Source organism: Salvelinus fontinalis, chromosome 15, assembly GCF_029448725.1.
Source record: "Salvelinus fontinalis isolate EN_2023a chromosome 15, ASM2944872v1, whole genome shotgun sequence".
NCBI classification, from domain to species: Eukaryota; Metazoa; Chordata; class Actinopteri; order Salmoniformes; family Salmonidae; genus Salvelinus; species Salvelinus fontinalis.
In genome coordinates this window covers 43,330,564-43,353,343 of record NC_074679.1, presented here as the reverse complement: position 1 = coordinate 43,353,343, position 22,780 = coordinate 43,330,564, and the positions used below count along the sequence as shown (strand labels likewise).

At 41.8% G+C, this 22,780-nt stretch overlaps 2 protein-coding genes across 3 annotated transcripts in view; one reads left to right on the top strand and one right to left on the bottom strand.

The window, feature by feature from the left end:
* Window positions 1-15,861, bottom strand: part of kiaa0586 (KIAA0586 ortholog) — a 110,481-nt gene extending 94,620 nt beyond the window's left edge. For both annotated transcript variants that reach the window (XM_055863913.1, XM_055863914.1), the window contains exons 1-8: window positions 14,869-15,861; window positions 14,688-14,746; window positions 14,514-14,577; window positions 13,492-13,561; window positions 13,183-13,345; window positions 12,801-13,010; window positions 11,477-11,663; window positions 9,819-10,001 (exon numbers count right to left, since the gene is read on the bottom strand). In XM_055863913.1, the coding sequence (XP_055719888.1) occupies window positions 9,819-10,001; window positions 11,477-11,663; window positions 12,801-13,010; window positions 13,183-13,345; window positions 13,492-13,561; window positions 14,514-14,577; window positions 14,688-14,746; window positions 14,869-15,217 (1,285 nt within the window). In that variant the 5' untranslated portion in view covers window positions 15,218-15,861. The remainder of the gene's footprint in view (window positions 1-9,818; window positions 10,002-11,476; window positions 11,664-12,800; window positions 13,011-13,182; window positions 13,346-13,491; window positions 13,562-14,513; window positions 14,578-14,687; window positions 14,747-14,868) is intronic.
* Window positions 15,862-16,053: 192 nt separating this feature from the next.
* On the top strand, window positions 16,054-22,267 carry timm9 (translocase of inner mitochondrial membrane 9 homolog). Its single transcript, XM_055863912.1, has 4 exons — window positions 16,054-16,148; window positions 16,593-16,654; window positions 20,824-20,919; window positions 21,766-22,267. The coding sequence occupies exons 2-4, from the start codon at window positions 16,616-16,618 to the stop codon at window positions 21,895-21,897; spliced, it is 267 nt and encodes an 88-aa protein (XP_055719887.1). The 5' UTR covers window positions 16,054-16,148; window positions 16,593-16,615; the 3' UTR covers window positions 21,898-22,267.
* The last annotated feature ends 513 nt before the right edge of the window (window positions 22,268-22,780 follow it).

Below are 22,780 nucleotides of genomic sequence, written 5' to 3'. Positions count from 1 at the left end.
ACAGGCACTTCATGTCTTTGATTTAAATGACCTGGAAGACCAGGTGTGTTGAATTTAGGCAATCACTGAACTGGTCAATTAGCTCAGTTGGTCAGGTGTGGTGCTTAGTTGGAACAAAATCCTAGCCCTGGTCTGTATGGTCTAGCTAGCATAATCATTTCCTTTGGTCAAAGGAGAAAGGTCTCTTCCCACTTAAAACAATATTGACTCCAACCAGACAGGAAGCGAGAGGTTTTACTCCGCCCAAAATCTGTCAATGAAAATAAGCCTATGAAGTGAGGAATTTTTGGATGGAGGTCAATGAGTGTCGAATACATGTAAAAAAAATCTATGATTTGCTAAGTGAGGCTTATTTGATCGAATAGACGTTTCGTAATGGTTAGGTTGTTACGAATGCGCTGATATAAGTGGACGCACGTGGTATTTTGGCAACTTTGGAAAAAAAGAGACTACAGCATCTCGGAGTTGTGCCTGTTGTCATAGAGAAAGATAGGAGGACTCATCAAGGATATAACCCGTTCTGGCACGGACATTGCCATTGAGGGCTTCCACCATTTTAAAGTAGTTAACTGGGTGAGGATTCCTATGAGTTGGGAGACATCAGTCACAGATGTTATAATGATATAGATACAAAGCTGAGTCCTCTATCTATCTCTATGGCCTGTTCACACGTATATCTGCCCTCTCATTGGCTGGAATGGTCCCACCTGATCTCACCTCCTCCCACCTGCCTTCAATCTTTGATGTATTTCCATTGTGGGTGTTCCGTTGACTATCTCGTCAATATAATAGACAATCTTTGCTCTAACATGCTGTCCTCTATAGCTCAGTTGGTAGAGCATAGTGCTTGCAACACCAGGATACTGGGTTCAATTACCGGGACCCCCGTATGTAAGAATGACTAAGTCGCTTTGGATTTTTTTTTTAAGTGTCTGCTAAATGGCCTATATTTAACATTATCACAATATGTTGAATCAAGTAGGACGAAAAGCAATTGAATGGAATTGCATGGAAACAAACTTTCTTCACCACCTCAACAAATATAATGATTCTGAGCAGAGTGAAGTGCTTAATGAAATATAATTACAGCTGGATGTTGTGCAACATCATGTCTCACTGGATAGTGCCAGCAAATATTCAAACAAACAAAGCAATATACTTGCAAAACCGCAAAGAACTCAGCCAACTCATTTCAAACAAAGCAATGTGGTGCATAGATATATAATATATTGCTACCACACTGTGCAATACTCTTTCTTTTGGTTTAGTACCTGGGAATCACGTTCACCAGACACTGGGGGGGGGGGGCACTGCTGAATGAAAGGATTGGTCGCCTGATTGGTGCCCTCCATTAGCTAGTAATGCATGCCCCACCACACCCCCTGCTGACCATCAGCTGCAGCCCAGGCCATGGCAGGTAAGGGCACCAGGCTAATAATATATAGTCTGCCATTTCTGTTCAAAAGGGCATCTCTACAGGGGCCAGACATGACCCAAAGTGGTATTTCTCAGGCGTTGTGATGGCAACATGGAGTCCAATCAATGACGAGTGGCAAAACCTAAAATGGTGGACTTGGCTGAAGGAAATGATGAAAAGACCCTTCTATAAAGTAACTTAAACTACGTAATTAAACTACGAAGTCATGTTTTGGATCACCTGGAAGAACGTGGATGTTTACCAAAACACATTAAGAGATTTCCTTTGCTTATCATAAAGGTGTGTTCCACTGGTTTAATTATGAGTCTACAAAAGCTATCCAAAAAGAGGACCCTGGTGAAGTCACCGTTAAAATGCTGTGTTTATATGCAGATCAGAAAAGCAAATACATCCCAATTGGCACCCTATTCCCTACATAGCGCACTATATGGATAGGGTGCCATTTGGGAGGCATTTACCTCATGTGATCTGGTGCTGGGAGGAAATACCCCTCAGAGGAGAAGATTAGTCCAGAGTCCGTGTCATTCATCAGAATTAGGCCCAGGCTGACAGATGAATGCTATAACCGTGTGTGTGAGTGGATAGGGGGGGGGGGGGGGGGGGGGGTCTGGTATGGCTGGGGCTTAGTCTGTGTGTATCCGGATGACTGATGAAACACTTGAAGATGACATCACATTTTAAAAATAGGAGATTACCGAGCGAGTGCTTCTCGAAGACACGTTTTTATTTATTTTTTATTGAACCTTTATTTAACTAGGCAAGTCAGTTAAGAGCAAATTATTATTTTCAATGACTGCCTAGGAACAGTGGGTTAACTGCCTTGTTCAGGGGCAGAGCAACAGATTTTTACCATGTCAGCTCGGGGATTCGATCTTGCAACCTCCAACGCTCTAACCACTAGGCTACCTGCCGCCCCTATGGGGATGTAGTACCGTTGTGTTCCAGTCAGATTCCTCAACATGAATCAATTATGAGAATAAGAGAAGGGCAAAGCAACTGCAATGTGAGATATGTAATTTCAGGAATTCTAGCTACATCTAGATAGTACTCCACATTTATCTACAGAAATCAGATACCATGGGTCTCGGTACCAAATCGATACCATGGTCAGTCATCGTGATTGGCGAAGGAACTGACTCCACTTGTGTTTGTTGATTTCCAAGATAAATCATTGATTCTAAAATGACGGTTCACACACTGGTCTCCTTGAACTGCAATTATCTTGTCATTATGTCAGAAGGGTTTACATCATGTAAACGATGGTGTTCTGGAAATCGACAAGAGCGATCAATCGTAAGTGGCCTGAATCATGTCATGGCTTGTTTCACATATGGTTTGATGATGTGCTTGAGAAACAAAGGACTATAAATAGCAAATTCTCAAAGAGAGCAATTTGGCAGCTGGTGAAAAGAAAAATAGAGATGAAAAAAAAAGAGAAACGGTAAAAGGAGAAGAAATAGCATGGTTGCCATGACAACTGGTTTGGAGGTACTACCAGCAACAAAATGGTGCCATTTCAGACATCTTATGGCATAACATACTATTCTGACGAACACCTAACAGAGTATGGAACGACCATAATGAAATGGGCTGTGCTTATTACTGGTTGGCTCTTCTCTGTGTCTTTCTCACTTAAAACACACACACACAGCCCCCAAACATTACAATATTTGGATTTTAAAATCCAAAACAATGAGGCCTCAACCCCCCCCCAAAAAATTGGAGGGAACCAATCAAACCCGTCGCACAACTTCTGAGCGAATATTGCGTTAACAAACTGCCCCCTTTCCAGACCAGTGTCTCACAGCTCTCCCTGCGCTATGAGTCACGTGGGTCGAGTCTGCCAGGCTAACAACATCCTCCCCCAAACATGCTCTAATCATTACAATAACCAGTTAGTCACACCAAATATGTGTAGTACATAAAGTACATCACCATGCTTGTTATGCCGCAGTGATAGCTCACGAACATTTATGTCCAGCTTGAATAAATTCTAATTGATAGAAACTGCAAGTGATGATAAATCCAAGTGATCTGACAACGCACATTTAAAAATATGTGAACAGACCGTTATTCGATACAAATGGTAAATGCCCGTACTCAGTGCATTCCCTTATCACAACTGTGTCCTTCTGACTGCATTGCTGGCTTTAATAGAGAGGCTGGTCAAGTAACACTGGTCAGTTGGCCAAACAAAGCAAGCGTATCGAGTCAATCTTACAAGACCAAGGCATTTCCCAAATGTCTCCCTTTATTTCTTACAGCACCCGCTCACGATCCACCCATACAGACAAACACACACACACACACACACTGATCATTTCGAAGCCAGAATTAACACTCCGCTCACCCCACACACATCCATCACCATGGATACCAATTCTAGAGGGAGGCCTATTCAATTTCGAGGTGAAGACTGTCCAAGGCTTTCAGACGGCACTGTCTAGGGTGTAGCAGAGAACCTGGCACTGCTCTTTCTCCCCAACATGTAGCACTAGACTGCACACAAATTACAGTTGAACCGAGGACAGAGAAGGAGGAGTAGCCAGTAATAGTCCTTGTGGTGAATGACACAATGACTAGAATAGTAGTTATATGACCTTTCTGAAGGTACTGTTGTTGTCAGTGTGCACTCATTCAAAATGGCTGAGTGTATATACACACTATCAACAATAACTATATTTGTTCAACCCTGGTGATCTTCATAGGTGTCTTGAAGTTGGCTTGCTTGCTGCAGCATCTATATGGGAAACATCCATTATCTCCACATCAACAAAAAGGCACATCTATTCAGATGTTAAGTCCCCTATATGGGGAACTTTGAGCGGTTATGGACCGGTTCCGACTGACATGTTGGTGCACAAAGCGCTCTATGAGCGCCGTAGGGTCCCGTGCCTTACAGTGCCAGAAAGACCCATCTGTCTGCCCTCCGCTTCCACTCTGTCAGCGGAACCGACTTGAAGTGTCAGGTTTCACACCCCACATTTGCATAGGGAGTGACGTGTCACATTTTCTGGTCTATCCAGGCAAAGAATACATTCACTCTTCCTCTGAACAACGGAGCCCAGCCTGTGAGATGGCATATGAAAGTTGACAGTCTAGAGAATTCAACCGTTGTGGTTTCATCTGCTGTGATATTCTCAGCATGATTTAAAGCTCTCAACATGAAATAAATACTAAATAATTTCATAGAATTAAAACAAGACTACTTTCTCTTGGTCTCAGACGGGCGAAATCACTGTGCTTAAAGCTTAAGTTGCAACGAGACACCATTTGAATGGACGTTTGGGAGAAAAATTCTCTGTCTTCAGTTATATGAAATAGAGTCAATATTGTACTACACCGCTTGCGCCGCAAAATAAATGTACACATACATGTTATTCAATCATTGCACCCACACTGCTCGCTGGTGTCAGCGAGCGTCTGCGTGGCCAGGCGCTAAAATAGAAATTGGTTCTATTTGTGACGCTCGACGCGCTGCAAGTCCGGCCTCTCCCATCTCCTCATTGGTTTTTAGGAGCATATACCCACATGGGTGATTGAAAGATGAACTTAGGTCCACACTCCAGTCGGTTGTAGAAATGCTGTAAAGTTGGTTGCCAACCGCCATATAAAGTCCAAAGAAGAAAAAGAAGCCTTAAGGAAGGAGGAGAGATGACGAGAAACAAATTCGGTTCACCGTTTTATCTGTGGATTAATTGTCGGAGTTGAGGACCTTGTGCATTTCAGGTAAAATAACAACCCAATGTTTATATACCAGGACAAATTGGCTAGCAACAGTAAGCTAGCTAGCTAAATTGCCATAAATGTTTAATGATTTTTGACCTGTCCCCAAATTAATAATTGGTTCAGAGGTTGTTTTGATATTTCAACCTGTGTGTCTTGATCACTTCTGGTGTGAGTGAACAAAATCAACGTGCGCAAGGCCGGTTTGGTCACCATGGAAGTATGATCATATGTATTATGCAGTTATAAGAAAGGTGAAATCTTATAGTAATTCATTTATAATTTAAATGTTACTATATTTAGAAAGAATTTCAGTCATTTCAGGCCCCATTGCCCAACTTTTGATGAATAGGGGGGAAAAATTGTATTGTACTATATACTTGAGTTTGTGTCTTCAAACGTGAGTACACCTCAACAATTTATAACTGTTTTTACCAGAAAGGTGAGTTCCAGACTTTTATGAAACTATGCAACATGTGCAGCAAGTATGTTTATTTAGGTGAAAATCTAAATTTTTCCCTTTCATTCAACTGGTTAAAAAGCCAACTATTTGTTCACAAAGTATTTCAAGAGTGATGGCTATCAATTGTTTATTTATTTAACCTTTATTTAACTAGGCAAGTCAGTTAAGAACAAATTCTTATTTACAATGACTGCCTACTCCGGCCAAACCCGGACGATGCTGGGCCAATTGTGCGCCGCCCTATGGGACTCCCAATCACGGCCAGATGTGATACAGCCTGGATTCGAACCAAGGACTCATTCTTGCACTGAGATGCAATGCCTTAGACCGCTGCGTCACTCAGGAGCCCTAAAATAAAATCAATAAACTTAAGCACTGAAGGGCGCAGTCTGCCTTTCTGTCTGTTTGTCTATGCTTGCACAGCCGTGCACCAGCCATTGTTTTCACCTGAATGGTTTCACCCTTAAATGAGTTTTACACCAAGAGAGAGGAGCAAGACCTAATCTTCTCATGCAACTGAATGGATATTGGCAGCCAGCACAATATAACAGCAGTACAGAGTTAATATACTGTACAAAAATATAAATGCAACAATTTCAGAGATTCATATAAGGACATCAGTCAATAGAAATAAATGAATTAGGCCCTCATCTATGGATTTCGCATCAAAGGGCATACAGATATGCATCTGTTGGTCACAGATAGCTTTAAAAAAAAATGTTGCCTCACAATGGACTTCAGGATCTCGTCACGGTATCTCTGTGTATTCAAATTGCCATCGATAAAATTGAATTGTGTTCGTTGTCCGTAGATTATGCCTGCCCATACCATAACCCCATCCCACCATGGGGCACTCTGTTCAGAACGTTAACATGAACAAACCGCTCGCCCAAAAGACGCACACGTGGTCTGCGGTTGTGAGCCCAGTTGGACATAGAGCCAAATTCTCTTGAATGATGTTGGAGGCGGCTTATGGTAGAGAAATTAACATTCAATTCTCTGGCAACAGCTCTGGTGGACATTCCCGTAGTCAGCATGCCAATTGGAAGCTCCAACAGACATCTATGGCGTTGTGAGGGGCCTTTTATTGTCCCCAGCACAAGGTGCACCTGTGTAATGATCATGCTGTATAATCAGTTTCTTGTTATGCCACACCTGTCAGGTGGATGGACTATCTTGGCAAAGGAGAAATGTTCACTAACAGGGATGTAAACAAATTTGTGTAAAACATGAGAAAAATACACTTTTTGTGCGTATGGAACATTTCAGGGATCTTTTGTTTCAGCTCATGAAACATGGGATCAACACTTTACATGTTGCGTTTATATATTTGTTCAGTATATATTCATGCGGTGCGGTGTGACCCTTTTTCCTCAAGAATACCACCATGTTCCGCCTACACTGTTAAAATGTGGCCTTTAAAAATAGTCAATGGTGCTTTGTATGGATGTAATTCACATCTCCAGTGATCAGGAGGAGGCTGCATTCCAAGACTTGTGGCTGGGGAGACCGAGCAGGGCCCAGCGGCCATTGTAATAATTCAAAGTAGTCCTGGTGCTTGGCCAACAGAGCCAAACACAGGGAGATTAAGTATGATTATCACAAAACCAAGACGGAGACGTGACGGACCGCCAAAACATGAGCTGTATGTATGGTATGTATTTATCAATGTATCACACAACCTGTCCAAACAATGTTAATAAGTCAGCCATAGGTCTATTTGTAATGAATGCTTAATATTGACAGACAATAATTCCAAACACACAGTGCAGTCTGGATCGTTGTACAAAGCGCAGGTTTTCAATTCAGTGGGTAACATTTGAGATATTTTCTGGAATGCAGATACTGACAGTACAAGTGTTGACCTAACTGCAGTATTGTGTAGAAAATAACCAAATGGAAATGTGTTGAGTTGGCATCGAAATAAAATTATCAATGACTTTCTTGTAAATAACGAGAACTTGTCAAACAGAGGAGTACAGAAGGCATCTGGTTATTTGTTGAATGAACCGAGGTTGAAAGTAACAGTTGTTTTCTTATTCCATCTAGGGCTGTTCCCGATGGGGGAAAAAATATTGGTCTACCAATTGATTGGTTTAAAATGTTCAAATGTGTATTTTTCCATATATAGACACATCCTATGTGTTTAAATCAAATCAACTACATGCACTGCATGCTTGTCTGATGCTTTAAGCAAACCGCTTGATGAAATAATTAAGACACACAAATGACTAAGGAGTCCGACCAACAATTGATTTGATTGTGCCGGACCAGGCTCAGACTTGCTGCGCTGTGTAGAAAAAGAAAGAAAAAAAAGACAGCGAGTGACTGACTAGCTCCTGTTGTCTCTCTCTCCTCACTGCTGTACGTGTTGCTGAAGCTGCAACCTAATACCGCCATGTCTGACTGAAAAGTTATGTTACCGAAATCCCTAACTTGTTTAGGAAAAACATTCCCTATTCCCTCAACCCTTGCTCTCTTTACGACACATGTAAGCATCGCATGCACGTGACAAATAGGGCCTGACCTATAGCATATCATAATCATATCAATAAATGAGTTATAACAAACTCTGAACACCGTAACACGTGACCGCAAAATGGAAAGACAAAAAAAACAACAGCGCATTAATTTGTGAATGCGTTTTCTGAAATATTTTTTGTTTACGCTAACTATTCAATGGCCGCTTTGTTATTTTTAAACTAAAATCCTTGATTGCATTTGAAATCATGAATAACTTGTATGCTGTTTGATGACATGAACAAATACATTTTTGATACAGCACCCTAGATAAGTATTAAAATTTAGGCTTAAGTAAGTTACAGTATTAAGACTAAACAGGATGTGCTCTTAGGCCTACAGCCCGATGATGGTTATACAAGACTCCTAATGATAATGACATGACTTATTATAATAATGATGATCATAATAACAATAAGGAGATCAAGGAAAAAATAGAATTATTATCATTATTCTAAACATAATTTTTCGGACAATTTGGAACAGTGTAAACAATAAATAAATGATAAATAATACCAGAGAGGCTGTTCTAACAAAAATGTAAGGCCTTTATTACAGCAAAGCAAAGATTAAAAACAGACGAATTTGTGAAATTATTTATCCGACGTGGGTTTCATGAGGCTTGCAGCTTACGGAATCAGTAGGCTATTAAACAAACACTCAAACAGGCAACAGAAGCAGGATCTGTCTTATTTCTGTAGATATATATGGATGATTTATAAAGCCAGGCACATTTATCAGTTAGGCTGTTGATTATAGATTAAGTTGGGGTTTCCTCTCTACTCACTTTTCTTAGACAATAAGGCAAGGGTTGTTTTCTAGTCTCCTCATTCTGCTGCTGCCTCCGCCGCATTGTTCTCAACACCAATATGCTGGTTAACTTTGCTATGATGCACATAGCAACATGGTCTTGGAAAAGGCGGCAATTCAAAAGCACATTGGTGGGTGCGCGGACAGCGACCACTATCCAACGCGGGAGAAAGCGCATTTCTTATAAAATAGTATAATTTGTATTAGTGTTGCAACAATGTTCTTACATAATATAACCATATACAATTTCAGTAGCACATGTCTTAGAGTGATGGACTGCACCATCCCCACAGCTTCCACAATGGATCAGTCCACTCAGACAGGCGCCAATCAGACAGTTGTCTTGTACACCATGATATTAAAAGTTAGAAAATGTGCTGCTGCTCGACTAAAGAAACCTTGGTCGACCAACAGCCTATATATCATACAAACAATCGACTAATGGGGTGAGCCCTAATTCCAAATCATCAAGGAGTGACAAAGAGAAATAGCCATCACAAAAATCAACAAAGACAGGAAAAAACAGTGACATTAAAGCCTATGATTAAACCCTGTTTTCAGATTTTTGGAATAAACACTGCCTTTTTCAAATCTCCTGCAGAAGCCTGTGCTTCCTAAAGAGCCAGAAGGTTGGAGTGACGCTACTGCCCCCAAGAGGTGGAAATATAAAGGACTTGCATCTGACAAGAAATCCATAGAAACCCATGGGTACATCCAAAATGGCATCATATTCCCTTTATAGTGCACTACTTTTGACCTGGACCCATAAGGCTCAGCTCAAAAGAAGTGCACTATATGGGGGATAGGGTGCCATTTCAGACAGCCCATGACTTAACAGATGCAGAGACACTGATGACTAACCTTGCTGTGCTGAGCGAGGTGTTTTCTGTGTCCTGTAGCTGTGCTGCTGTGTAGCGTTCTGTGTGTTCCGGACAGTGGTGGTGTTCCAACGCGTAGGCTTTGGGATGACCCTGCGAGGAGCTGGGGTCTCCAGAGGGCTCTTACCCTCTCCTCCCCTCTGCTGGCTAGATGGGTCTGGAGATGCTTCAGAAGAAGAGGAGATACAAAGCAGATGACATACAGTACCAGTCAAAAGTTTGGACCCACCTACTCATTCAAGGGTTTTTCTTTATTTTTTTTACATTGTAGAATAATAGTGAAGACATCAAAACTATGAAATAGCACATATGGAATCATGTACTAACCCCCCAAAAAGTGTTAAACAGATCAAAATATATTTTGGATTCTTCAAAGTAGCCACCCTTTGCCTTGATGACAGTTTTGCACACTCATGGCATTCTCTCAACCAGCTTCATGTGCATTCAAATGCATTCACCTGGAATGGATTTCAATTAACAGGTGTGCCTTGTTAAAAGTACATTTGAGCCAATCAGTTGTGTTGTGACAAGGTAGTAGTGGTATACAGAAGATAGCACTATTTGGTAAAAGACCAAGTCCATATTATGGCAAGAACAGCTCAAATAAGCAAAGAGAAACAAAAGTCCATCATTACTTTAAGACATGAAGGCCGGTCAAAGCAAAAATTTCAAGAACTTTGAAAGTTTCTTCAAGTGCAGTCGCAAAAACCATCAAGCGCTATGATGAAACTGGCTCTCATGAGGACCGCCACATGCAAGGAAGACCCAGAGTTACCTCTGCTGTAGAGGATAAGTTCATTAGAGTTACCAGCCTCAGAAATTGCAGCCCAAATAAATGCTTCACAGAGTTCAAGTAACAGACACATCACAACTGTTCGGAGAAGACAGGCCTTCATGGTCGAATTGCTGCAAAGAAATCACTACTAAAGGACATCAATAAGAAAAAGAAACATGCTTGGGCCAGGAAACACAAGCAATGGACATTAGACCAGTGGAAATCTGTCTGGTCTGATGAGTACAAATTTGAGGTTTTTGGTTCCAACTGCCGGGTCTTTGTGAGATGCAGAGTAGGTGAACGCATGTGTGGATCCCACTGTGAAGCATGGAGGAGGTGATGTGATGGTGTGGGGATGCTTTGGTGATGACACTGTCAGTGATTTATTTTGAATTGTTTAACACTGTTGAGGTTACGACATGATTCCATTTTTGCAAATGAAAATGAAATTCACCGCTCGACTGAGAGACCTTACAGATAATTGTACGTGTGGGGTACAGAGATGAGGTAGTCACAATATTATTGCACACAGAGTGAGTCCATGAAGAAAATGTTTACTCAAACTTATTTAGGCTTGCCATAGAAAAAGGGGTAGAACACTTATTGAACTCAAGACATTTAAACTTTTCATTTGTCATTAATTTGTTACAATTTTGAAAAACATACATCCACTTTTATATTATGAGGTATTGTGTGTAGGGCAGTGACAAGTTTTTTTCCTTCTACATTTAATACATTTTCAATTCAGGCTACAACACAACAAAATGTGAAAAAAGGGGTGTGAATACTTTCTGATGACAGATCTCAATTCCATTCTCATCATTTTATTCAATGAGGCAACTGACTCAGGAAACGTAGCACCCTACCTGTGGCTGGAACAGCAGGGGAAGAGTCTGCAGCATCAAGGTGGGTAATATGAACGTGACCGGGAAGGTCCTGAGGAAGCCGAGGGTCTGGTTGTACAGTGGCAGCAGGGCCAGTGTTCAGCATGGAGGGTGAGGGTACAGGGGCGTGGCCAGTCACTACACTCAGAGCAGAGCCCAGGAGATGGTTCTGAGAGGATGAGAGGGCATGGATGAAGTGGTCAGAACTGTTATTGAATGACTGAAAGTAAAAAGAGTTGAGTATAGCGGTGATGAAACATGCAATAGAAAAATAAGTACACTGAACAACCACACTGCTTGAAACACTACAGACATACTCAGACACTGGGACTGTATCGTGGCCAAAAGTTTTGAGAATGACACAAATATTAATTTTCACAAAGTCTGCTGCCTCAGTTTGTATGATGGCAATTTGCATATACTCCAGAATGTTATGAAGAGTGATCAGATTAATTGCAATTAAATCAACCATTTATCAGATCATCAAGAACTTCAAGGAGAGTGGTTAAATTGTTGTGAAGAAGGCTTCAGGGCGCCCCAAAAAGTCCAGCAAGCACCAGGACCGTCTCCTAAAGTTGATTCAGCTGCGGGATCGGGGCACCATCAGTACAGAGCTTGCTCAGGAATGGCAGCAGGCAGGTGTGAGTGCATCTGCACGCACAGTGAGGCGAAGACTTTTGGAGGATGGCCTGGTGTCAAGAAGGGCAGCAAAGAAGCCACTTCTCTCCAGGAAAAACATCAGGGACAGACTGATATTCTGCAAAAGGTACAGGGATTGGACTGCTGAGGACTGGGGTAAAGCCATTTTCTCTGACGAATACCCTTTCCGATTGTTTGGGGCATCCGGAAAAAAGCTTGTCCGGAGAAGACAAGGTGAGCGCTACCATCAGTCCTGTGTCATGCCAACAGTAAAGCATCCTGAGACCATTCATGTGTGGGGTTGCTTCTCAGCCAAGGGAGTGGGCTCACTCAAAATTTTGCCTAAGAACACAGCCATGAATTAAGAATGGTACCAACACATCCTCTGAGAGCAACTTCTCCCAACCATCCAGGAACAGTTTGGTGACGAACAATGCCTTTTCCAGCATTATGGAGCACCTTGGCATAAGGCAAAAGTGATAACTAAGTGGCTCGTGGAACAAAACATTGATATTTTGGGTCCATGGCCAGGAAACTTTAGGGGTCTACATAAATATACTTTTACATAACTTCATGCAACGATTAGAATGACAGCAACTTATTGAGGAAAATATGACTATCTGGAGCACTCAAGTGAAGGCTCAGTGCTCCTCCTTCCCTACAGTACCTGCAGCTCCATCTGTTGGCTCTGGATCCACTCCAGGTGCTGTAGTCTCTGCTGGGTCACGGTGTTGAGCTGCTCCTCCAGCTGGGTCACCCTCTCTGATGCTCTGTCCTCTCTGGCCTCCCGAGCCCTGCCTGGGTACCTGTCTGACTCCAGCAGCCTCTGTAGCCCCTCCCACACCTGGGAAACACACGCCCCCATGTCACTCTGAGCCTGGAAAAAGAAAGAAAGACAGAAACAAACCATTAGGTCTCCATATTCAGTCCACTAAGCATTTTAGGTAGACTTTGGGGGGTTTGTACTTACAAACGCTTTCTCAGATGGCATCATAATCTCAGAAGGACATAGAAAAAAATAACACACAACTGCTCTGCTACAACAATACCTTGATGAGTGGTGCTGTGGCAGCAGCTGTGACCCCGGCTGCAGTGGAGGCAGCTCCCTTATCCCCTGAGAGGCCAGAAACAGGCTGGGGCTCCTGGCTCAATGGTGGCCCCTGGTCCAGTAACTGCACCTTCACCTCTCGCCTCAAGGGGATAGTCTGGGACCTGAGGAAAACCATATCGAATGGAGTCATCATGACTAACACCTAAAGATATGGGATGTACAACTGTGTTGCAATGTAGACAAACATTACAAACACATCTGGCATGTAAAAAGTGAAAATGATCCCACAGCTTTGTGCCATGCTTACCTCTGTCTTAGAGCTGCCAAGATTGCCCCTTTGCCACCAGCAGCATATCGGGATATTAGCAGATCATGGTCTATAGGACAACCCAAGAGTGGGGTTAGGATACAAAATGGCATAGGGTGAACTCCCAAAGTATTGGGACAGTGACAATGTTGTTGGTGTTTATCTCTGTAGTCCAGCATTCTGAATTTGAAACGATACAATTACTATGAGGTTAAAGTGCAGACTGTCAGCTTAAATTTGAGGGTATTTTCATCCATATTGGGTGAACCGTTTAGAAATTACAGCACTTTTTGTACATTGTTCCCCCATTTTAGGGGACCAAAAGTACTGAAAAAATCATTAATGTGTATTAAAGTAATCAAAAGTTTAGTATTTAAGTCCCATATTCCTAGCACACAATTATTACATCAAGCTTGTGACTCTACAAACTTGTTGGATGCATTTGCTTTTTGTTTTGGTTGTGTTTCAGATTATTTTGTGCCCAATAGAAATTAATGGTATTTTGAGTAATTTTTTATTGTAAACAAGAATATAACATAATAGAATGTGGATGCTACCGTGATTACAGATAATCCTGAATATTAATGTGAAAGTTAGACGCACAAATATCATAGCCCCAAGACATGCTAACCTCACTATAACAATAACAGGGGAGGTTAGCATTTTTGGGGGGCGGTTTGATATTTATATCTCTGTAACTTTCGCACTCATCATTATTCACGATTCATTCCGGGTTATCAATAATCATAGTAGCATCCACATTAATGTAGAAATGTTTAGAAACATATTCTATTCTTATTTTGAATAAAAGTAACTCCAAATATTCTCAAATTAAAGATGACAGTCTGCACTTTAACCTCAGTCATTGTACTGTTTCAAATCCAAAGTGCTGGAGTACAGAGCCAAAACAACAAAATCACTGACCCAATACTTTTGGAGTTCACTGTATATGAAGTAGCCAGTAGATAATCAATGACAGCATACTGTCCAGTACATCAGAGGTTTAGCCCAAGGACACGTACCTTTGTCCTCACTGCCCTTAGGTTGAACAGAGGTCGGTGTTTCTTTTCCATCTAGACTAGGAACCTGAAATTGGAAATGAAATGACACCAGTTTAAAATGTATTATATTTGTATGGGTGACATACTTGTGAGGCACACACTTCTCAGAAAAGAACAAGCTAGAAGACATCTTACTTGGGTCTCTTTTTGTGGGACTCTTTTTACGGGACTCTTTTTGCGTGCTTTTGTTCCCTCTGGAAAAGACAACATGGGAAGAGCAAAATGTTGGTCAGACTGAAATCAATGGCATATACAACTGCAATACAATATAACATTTTCACTGGCCTTATAACGAGTGTGGGTTTACTTAGCCTACCAGAGGGTGAAACTGATGGCAGGTTTGCTTGCAGGGCAGGAGGCACATGCCTGTGGTCTTGTTTCCTTGCTTGTCTTTGCTTTTCGATCTTTGGTGGCTCGTCAAGAAGAGAGGGCTGGGCAACATCACGCAACTTCTTCACTGTTATCTTTACATTGTCTGTTTTATTAGATATGGTGGAGAACGACCCCAAATCCCTCTGCCCTTCATAGCTCTGCTCAGGAAAGTGAATCTTAGTTGCACGAATCAAGACGTCTCCAGCGTCAGAACTTGAAGTGGATTCGTCAAGGTTTATATTCCTTGCAAAGTTCAGAAGTTCATTTGATCGGCTCAAAAGAGTATGATCCATATCTAATCGACTCTGACGCTCAGTTGATTATCTAGTATCGAGCACTGCAGCAGAGTATATTGTATGATAGCTAGTATGCTCAACACCAGACCCGATCAGGCGTTACACATAACATAGTTGTTACTAACCGTGGGAGTTGATATAGATAAATAAACAACCAATGTCGTCATTTTCCTTAGGAAGTCGAACATTTAAATATCCCGCTTCAAGCTTGTTTAATGACGACTTTATGCTAACAGTAGCTAGCTACTGACGTTAGCTGGCTAACACCTCTAAAAAGTTGAAAGCACAACGCGACAAAACTCAGTAGCTAGCTAGACCTATGTAATTTTGAACTAACTGAATTAGTTGCAACCCGAGGTCAGAATCGAACGATACACAATAGCTTCCCAACTGATAGCTAGCGATGGAAAATATGAAAACACAGCAACTGTTGCTGACAACAATAACTTCCGGTCAACGACCAATCCTCTCTCCGCGAGAAATTTCGCCATCATCTGCTGGGCATGATAGGGACTCCATGGACGAGGAAATATTAATCCAAAGAGAACATATATGAATAAAATATTAAATAATTAAACGTATGTTGTTGATGATTATTTATATTAGATAAAAGGAGGGCTAGCGAACAACAGGCTAATGAGGTACTGAATATTTTTAATTACCTCGTGTTACACCGGAGTGTTTATGTAGTGACACAAACTTCATCCTAATTTGACATTTCGGTTATTATTTTCGAAAATTTACTTTTCGATTTTGAGTTCCATACATCTCCATACGAACGTATACAATATTTAATACTATCCTAGAAATATTTGTTTTAAAAACCATTTTTAATTTCCAATTCCTTCCTTTCAAGCCTCTCGAAACTGTTGGTGCCACAGCCACTGTAGTCCCCTTTTCACAACGTCACATGTCCTTCAGAATCTGGGTGGGTGAATGAGTTATTTGCTGTGTTAAAGAAAATGTAATTTATCATGCATTTTGTGCACACAACTTGATATCAAAATGTATGTAATGTCTTCAAGTGCTTCACTTGACCTGCAGTACTAGGCTATATAGTTAGCCTGTGAACCTTACCAAATCAGCTAGGGAGCTTTTAACGTTAGCTGTCCATTGAGCTTGCTAGCTAGCTAGCCAGCTAACACAAAAAGGCTTAAACTATGTAATAGCTAGCTATGGATATGGTCAGTTATGAATGCATGGTCAGGTGTCATATATAGCCAATCAACGAATACTCTGTAGCTATCTTGGTAATTCAGTACTCCCTATGCCTAGCTAGTTATAGCTAGTGAACGGACATCATAGCTACATAACAATGGATAGGGCTGTCATTCAATCAATTACATTCATGGGTGTAACTTTAATCCAACAGAAATCTCGTCGATTTGAACCACCATGGCTATCCAGGTAACAGAAGCGGACCAGGTTAAACAGGTATGCAAATTGAGGATACTCGCACCCCAGTGGAGGCTGGTGACTTGGACAAATTTACTAGGATGGGAGACCACAGTGTGTTTCAAAAGTCATCAAAGACTAATTATTTTAACCTAAAGCATTTAATAAACACATTTATAGTACAATATTATGGGGAAGGGGAATGAGAGGGCTACTTAAACAGTGTTGGAAAGGGATCACAACAGTGATTGAATGAGGGTATGAGGCATGAGTTGAGGTGTTCACTGGCTTGACCAGTGCAGGACAGGATTTTACTGGGAAGACAAAAAACAATAAACAGTTAGACAAGAGCTAAGAATGAGTTAGTCCAAGCAAGGAGTAAAATCGTTGATATGTAATAATGTGATTGTGTATGTGATTGACTACATACAGTAATGAGAGAAAATGGATAGGGGTACTCACAGTGCTTGGATGGGAAACATTCAATGTGCCAGTGGATGAGCGGGCACATGAGACGCTGTGGCTTCCGTTCATGTCAGGAGAAAGTTGACAATGGTAGTGGAGTGGAGTAGTCATGACCTCTTAATCAGGGAACATGAGGGGACTTAGCTGTAAATAGCAGATACATTCCGTTACAGCTGCGCCATTGTAGATGACGAGTTTCTCTAGGAAGTTCAACTCAGACATCTCAAAATTCATGAAGTCAAACACGGACTGTGCATCCTGCCCACTTGAGACATCAAAGTATCCCAAGAAGCGTTCCTGAATAAAGCCCTGATTATCCACATACCTGATGATATCTGACAACTGCTAGCAGACTGGTGGCACCATAGGTCCTAGAGCGGTGGGGCAATTTTTACCCCCTGGGGCCTGGAGTTTTTCCTTATATGTTAACCTAACTAGGAAAACTCTGGACCCTATAAGGTATGACTGATTAATCAGTTGTAAAAAGGTTTTATATGGGCTATTAAGGGACCAGTTTTTCATAATCAAGTCACATGGCTTTAACTCCTGAAAAAAAACTCCTGGCCCTGGGGGGGATGAAAACCCTGTCAAACTGCAGCTACCTTGTATTTGTTCAAATAAATTATATTTCGACTAGATTTGGAGGGGGATTTCCTCTACCCAGACACATAGACAATAGAACTCACAAGGCTGAGCTTTCTTTATGCATGTTTGCATCATGCAGGCCTATGCAACTGTAGGCCTTGTACATTTCTTTTTTTTAATGACTCACATCTGCCATCACTATTATGTTGATTGATTCATTCCAGGTAATACTTTTGGATTACAAACGTATAGGCAGCCTTGCCAGCCCAATTTTGAATATAATCCAAATTTGATCACATTCACATTTTCTCCTGGCACACAAATGGACTATAAATACATAACGTTACCAATTAGTTTACCCTGACCAGATGGACAGGGAGTATAGACTGTATGCAGCTGCTCTTAATAGTAGCCTACTATTAAGTAGTATCAGACTGAAAAATAGTCTCGTTTTTATCCCATACAGCATGTCAGATTGGGTGTAGCCTAGGCTGCTGCAACATTTGTCATTATTATTATTTTTTGATTATGTGTTATCATCTTTGCTAAATAAATACCGGAGGAAAGTGCAAGCCTACTGGAGCTCACGTGAAAAAATGTGCTCCGTCAACCTCTCTAATCAAACTTTTAATGGATGATGCGATGGAAGCTATCAAATCATTCTGAATTGTTTTCGACCACCCAGAAAAGATGTTCAGCATGTAAAGCATCGTAGCGTGCAATTACAGGCGGCTTGATGGTAGGCTCCCTGTTAACCAGCTATACATTTGATACCAGTTGGTATTGAGTGCCCTCACCTTTTCATCAGTCATGAAGCTGATCTCAGGCAGAGGTCGACCCTCGCTTTTAATTTGCACCTTATCCGTGTACCCCAGAGAATGAAACGGGTTCTTCAACAAAAAGTCCACAACGTTTTCAGCATTATTGGCCATTCTACCGTTTGGGTGGAGAAAACTGCTCACTTGCGCTGGTAGCTAGCTAGCTACTGAAGTTAGTGCAATTTATTTACACACAAAATTAAGTTCTAAACCCAAGAAAAAAATTATAATATACCTCCTTCTCCTGTAATTTAAAAAACTAATTTGAATTGAATAATGTCCCAAAAAGCTCAACTGTCACTCTTCACTCTTAATCTCTATCCAACAATGTCAACAAGCTTCTCAACACAACCCCTATAATGCTCTTTGGCACAATCCCAATACAACACACTAGGTTCATTTTCTGACCATACATCTATGATTGGATGGACAACATTTCAGTTCATACTGCAAAAGCTTTGATTGTTTGGAGGACGTCCTCCGGAAGTGGTCATAATTACCATGTAAATTCAGCAAAAAAAGAACCGTCCTCACTGTCAACTGCGTTTATTTTCAGCAAAGTTATTAACATGTGTAAATATTTGTATGAACATAACAAGATTCAACAACTGAGACATAAACTGAACAAGTTCCACAGATATGTGACTAACAGAAATGGAATAATGTTTCCCTGAACAAAGGGGGGATCAAAATCAAATGTAACAGTCAGTATCTGGTGTGGCCACCAGCTGCATTAAATACTGCAGTGCATTTCCTCCTCATGGACTGCACCAGATTTGCCAGTTCTTGCTGTGAGATGTTACCCCACTCTTCCACCAAGGCACCTGCAAGTTCCCGGACATTTCTGGGGGGAATGGCCCTAGCCCTCACCCTCCGATCCAACAGGTCCCAGACGTTCTCAATGGGATTGAGATCCGGGCTCTTCACTGGCCATGGCAGAACACTGACATTCCTGTCTTGCAGGAAACCACGCACAGAACGAGCAGTATGGCTGGTGGCATTGTCATGCTGGAGGGTCATGTCAGGATGAGCCTGCAGGAAGGGTACCACATGAGGGAGGAGAATGTCTCCCCTTTAACGCACAGCGTTGAGATTGCCTGCAATGACAACAAGCTCAGTCCGATGATGCTGTGACACACCGCCCCCAGACCATGACGGACCCTCCACCTCCAAATCGATCCCGCTCCAGAGTACAGGCCTCGGTGTAACGCTCATTCCTTCAACAATAAATGCGAATCCGTGAAGTAAAGAGCACTTTTTGCCAGTCCTGTCTGGTCTAGCAACGGTGGGTTTGTGACTATAGCGATGTTGTTTCCGGTGATGTCTGCTGAGGACCTGCCTTACAACAAGCCTACAAGCCCTCAGTACAGCCTCTCTCAGCCTATTGCGGACAGTATGAGCACTGATGGAGGGATTGCGCGTTCCTGGTGTAACTCGGGCAGTTGTTGTTGCCATCCTGTACCTGTCCCGCAGGTGAGATGTTCGGATGTACCGATCCTGTGCAGGTGTTGTTACATGTGGTCTGCCACTGCGAGGACGATCAGCTGTCCGTCCTGTCTCCCTGTAGCGCTGTCTTAGGAGTTTCACAGTACGGACGTTTCAATTTATTGCCCTGGCCACATGCAGTCCTAATGCCTCCTTGCAGCATGCCTAAGGCACGTTCACGCAGATGAGCAGGGACCCTGGGCATTTTTCTTTTGGTGTTTTTCAGAGTCAGTAGAAAGGCCTCTTTAGTGTCCTAAGTTTTCTTAACTGTGACCTTAATTGCCTACCGTCTGTAAGCTGTTAATGTCTTAACGACTGTTCCACAGGTGCATGTTCATTAATTGTTTATGGTTCATTGAACACGCTTGGGGAACAGTGTTTAAACCCTTTACAATGAAGATCTGTGAAGTTATTTGTATTTTTACGAATTATCTTTGAAAGACAGGGTCCTGAAAAAGGGACGTTTATGTCTATGGAAGGGGGTGAGGCATACCAGCCTGCTAGGTTTTGTATTGAAGCCAAGGCTACTACTACCACATATCTACAACACAAAATCCATGTATACGTGTGTGTCAGTGGAGGCTGCTTAGGGGAGGACGGCACATAATAATGTCTGGAACAGAGCGGATGGCATTAAACACATGAAAACCATGTGTTTGATGTATTTGATACCATTCCACTTATTCCTCTCCAGCCATTACCTCGAGCCTGTCCTCCCCAATTAAGGTGCCACCAACCTCCTGTGGTGTGTGTGTGTGTATAATGATTATGTTATCGTGTGTGTCGGTCTCTCATTTCAGTCCCCGCTGTTCCATAAGGTGTGTTTTTATCTGTTTAATATGTATGTGTTCACAGTTTAAAGAATTTCTTGGCACCTACAACAAACTCACAGAGAACTGCTTCATGGACTGTGTGAAGGATTTTACCACAAGAGAAGTAAAGTCAGAGGAGGTAGGTTGATTTCCTTCATGTCTTCAAGACTCAGGTGATGTTCCTCCGCTCAGACGTTGCTGACTCACGTCAGATCTTATAACGCCTGGATAGGTATTTTATGTATCAGCTAACCACATTAGTCGCGTTCCCCTGCTCAGACGTACAAAAACACATTGACTAGAAGAAGAGTGCATATAAAATAGAATGGTAACAGAATGATGTTTGTGCTGTTACCAAACTTTCTGGATCATGTCCCAAGCTGATTTTGAATGGCATTCTAAATTATATAATCACATCCTTGAAAACATGGCCATTTAAGATGTCAAATTGTATTTGTGGATTAATTTACTTTTACCTTAAGCTTTTCATGGTTGTTTTCTTTTTTGTAAACCATCATAGAAGGCATTGGGTAGAAGTAAATTAATCCACAAAAAATAATATTTTACATATCTTAAATTACCACGATATCTTGAAGGCCATTGAAACATGATCCAGGAAGTAGGCGGGACTTTCATACTGTATCTGGTGCCTGACTGCACAGTCGATGACTTGGCACATAACAATTGGTTGATGCATGCCAGATCTGAGTAGTAGGCAGTCTCGAGGCCTTACTTCCAAATCCTGTCTCGTCGCTCGAGGCTCTGTAGTGGGTAATCTCTAGCAATCGAGCCTGGGGACAATGTTAAGTAATGGGTCAAATAGGACACAATGTGGCATCATTGCTTATCAACAAAATGTTGTCACGGAAAGTTGTCAAATTTCACATTGTACCAGGTTAGCTTCTTTAGAGTAGAAGCCTTTGCGGTTGTACAGCCATATTTGGAGAAGTGTGATTATGTGATAGTGTCATTGTTTCCACCTCAGTCCACCTGCTCGGAGAGCTGCCTGCAGAAGTACCTAAAGATGACCCAGCGCATCTCCATGCGCTTCCAGGAGTACCACATCCAGCAGAACGAAGCCCTGGCTCAGAAAGCAGGCTTAATGGGACCACGGTAGAGAAATTCTGCCCTTTACACGCCAGGAATCGCCCATCCAGTCGGGTCCCAACTCAATGTGAATCAGTGGATGGCTAACACCAGCCACAAACTTGTCCTTGTCTACCTCCACTACTACTTAGGTTGGGGCTGATGACGGCTTGGACACTTTTATCCAGAAAAGCCTGATCATGATGTATGAGATCATGTTGACTTGCGATCCAGGCAGAACATGAGATAAAAATAAAGTAGCTACCTTTGTTTTTATTATAGTCAAAGTCGGATTGTTGAATAAGGTAATGACAATCCTGGGTATTAGTCTATGATAATGCCCATTTGTTCTCTGAAATGTTTCTGCACCATTCATTAAACATTGGCATACTGCTAAATTACCCATTGTATAATGTCCTGTTGTTTGACCTCTAAACACTTAATCGCTGCCTTCTGTTGGTAATGGATTGTCACTGCAGCCAAGATGGTAATAACGAGGAACCGCTCAATGACAACTGTCCTCACTTGAAGGTCATTGGCCTAGAGATGCATAACCAGAGGTTGAAGTTTATAAACCGGGTAGTTTGGGTTCTGGATGCCAATTAGTTTACACAGCATTTGTTGTGTATGACAATATACCATAGGTATGACTCAACCTTACTGTTTGATTTGTGCTGGGAACAAGCTTAAAATAATTAAGGCACCTCAGGGGTTTGTGGTTTATGGATAATATACCACAGTTGAGGGCTGCTTCCAGGCACTCCGCTTAGCATTTACACAGGCAGCCCAATAGGATCAGCTCTGATCGGTCAGACTGACTAGTAGAAAAAAATATCAGAATTAGACTGCCTGTGTAAATGCAGGCTAAAATCAAATTGATGCATCTCAGGTAATCCAAGCAAAATGTTTTTTTC

What these genes read in the sequence shown, in the direction of transcription:
- timm9 (XM_055863912.1), top strand. Translation starts at nt 16,616, where the DNA reads ATGGCTATCCAGGTAACAGAAGCGGACCAGGTTAAACAG. An exon ending in AAGCGGACCAGGTTAAACAG is followed by an intron (nt 16,655 to 20,823) that starts GTATGCAAATTG and finishes ATGTGTTCACAG; the next exon opens with TTTAAAGAATTTCTTGGCAC. An exon ending in GAGAAGTAAAGTCAGAGGAG is followed by an intron (nt 20,920 to 21,765) that starts GTAGGTTGATTT and finishes TTTCCACCTCAG; the next exon opens with TCCACCTGCTCGGAGAGCTG.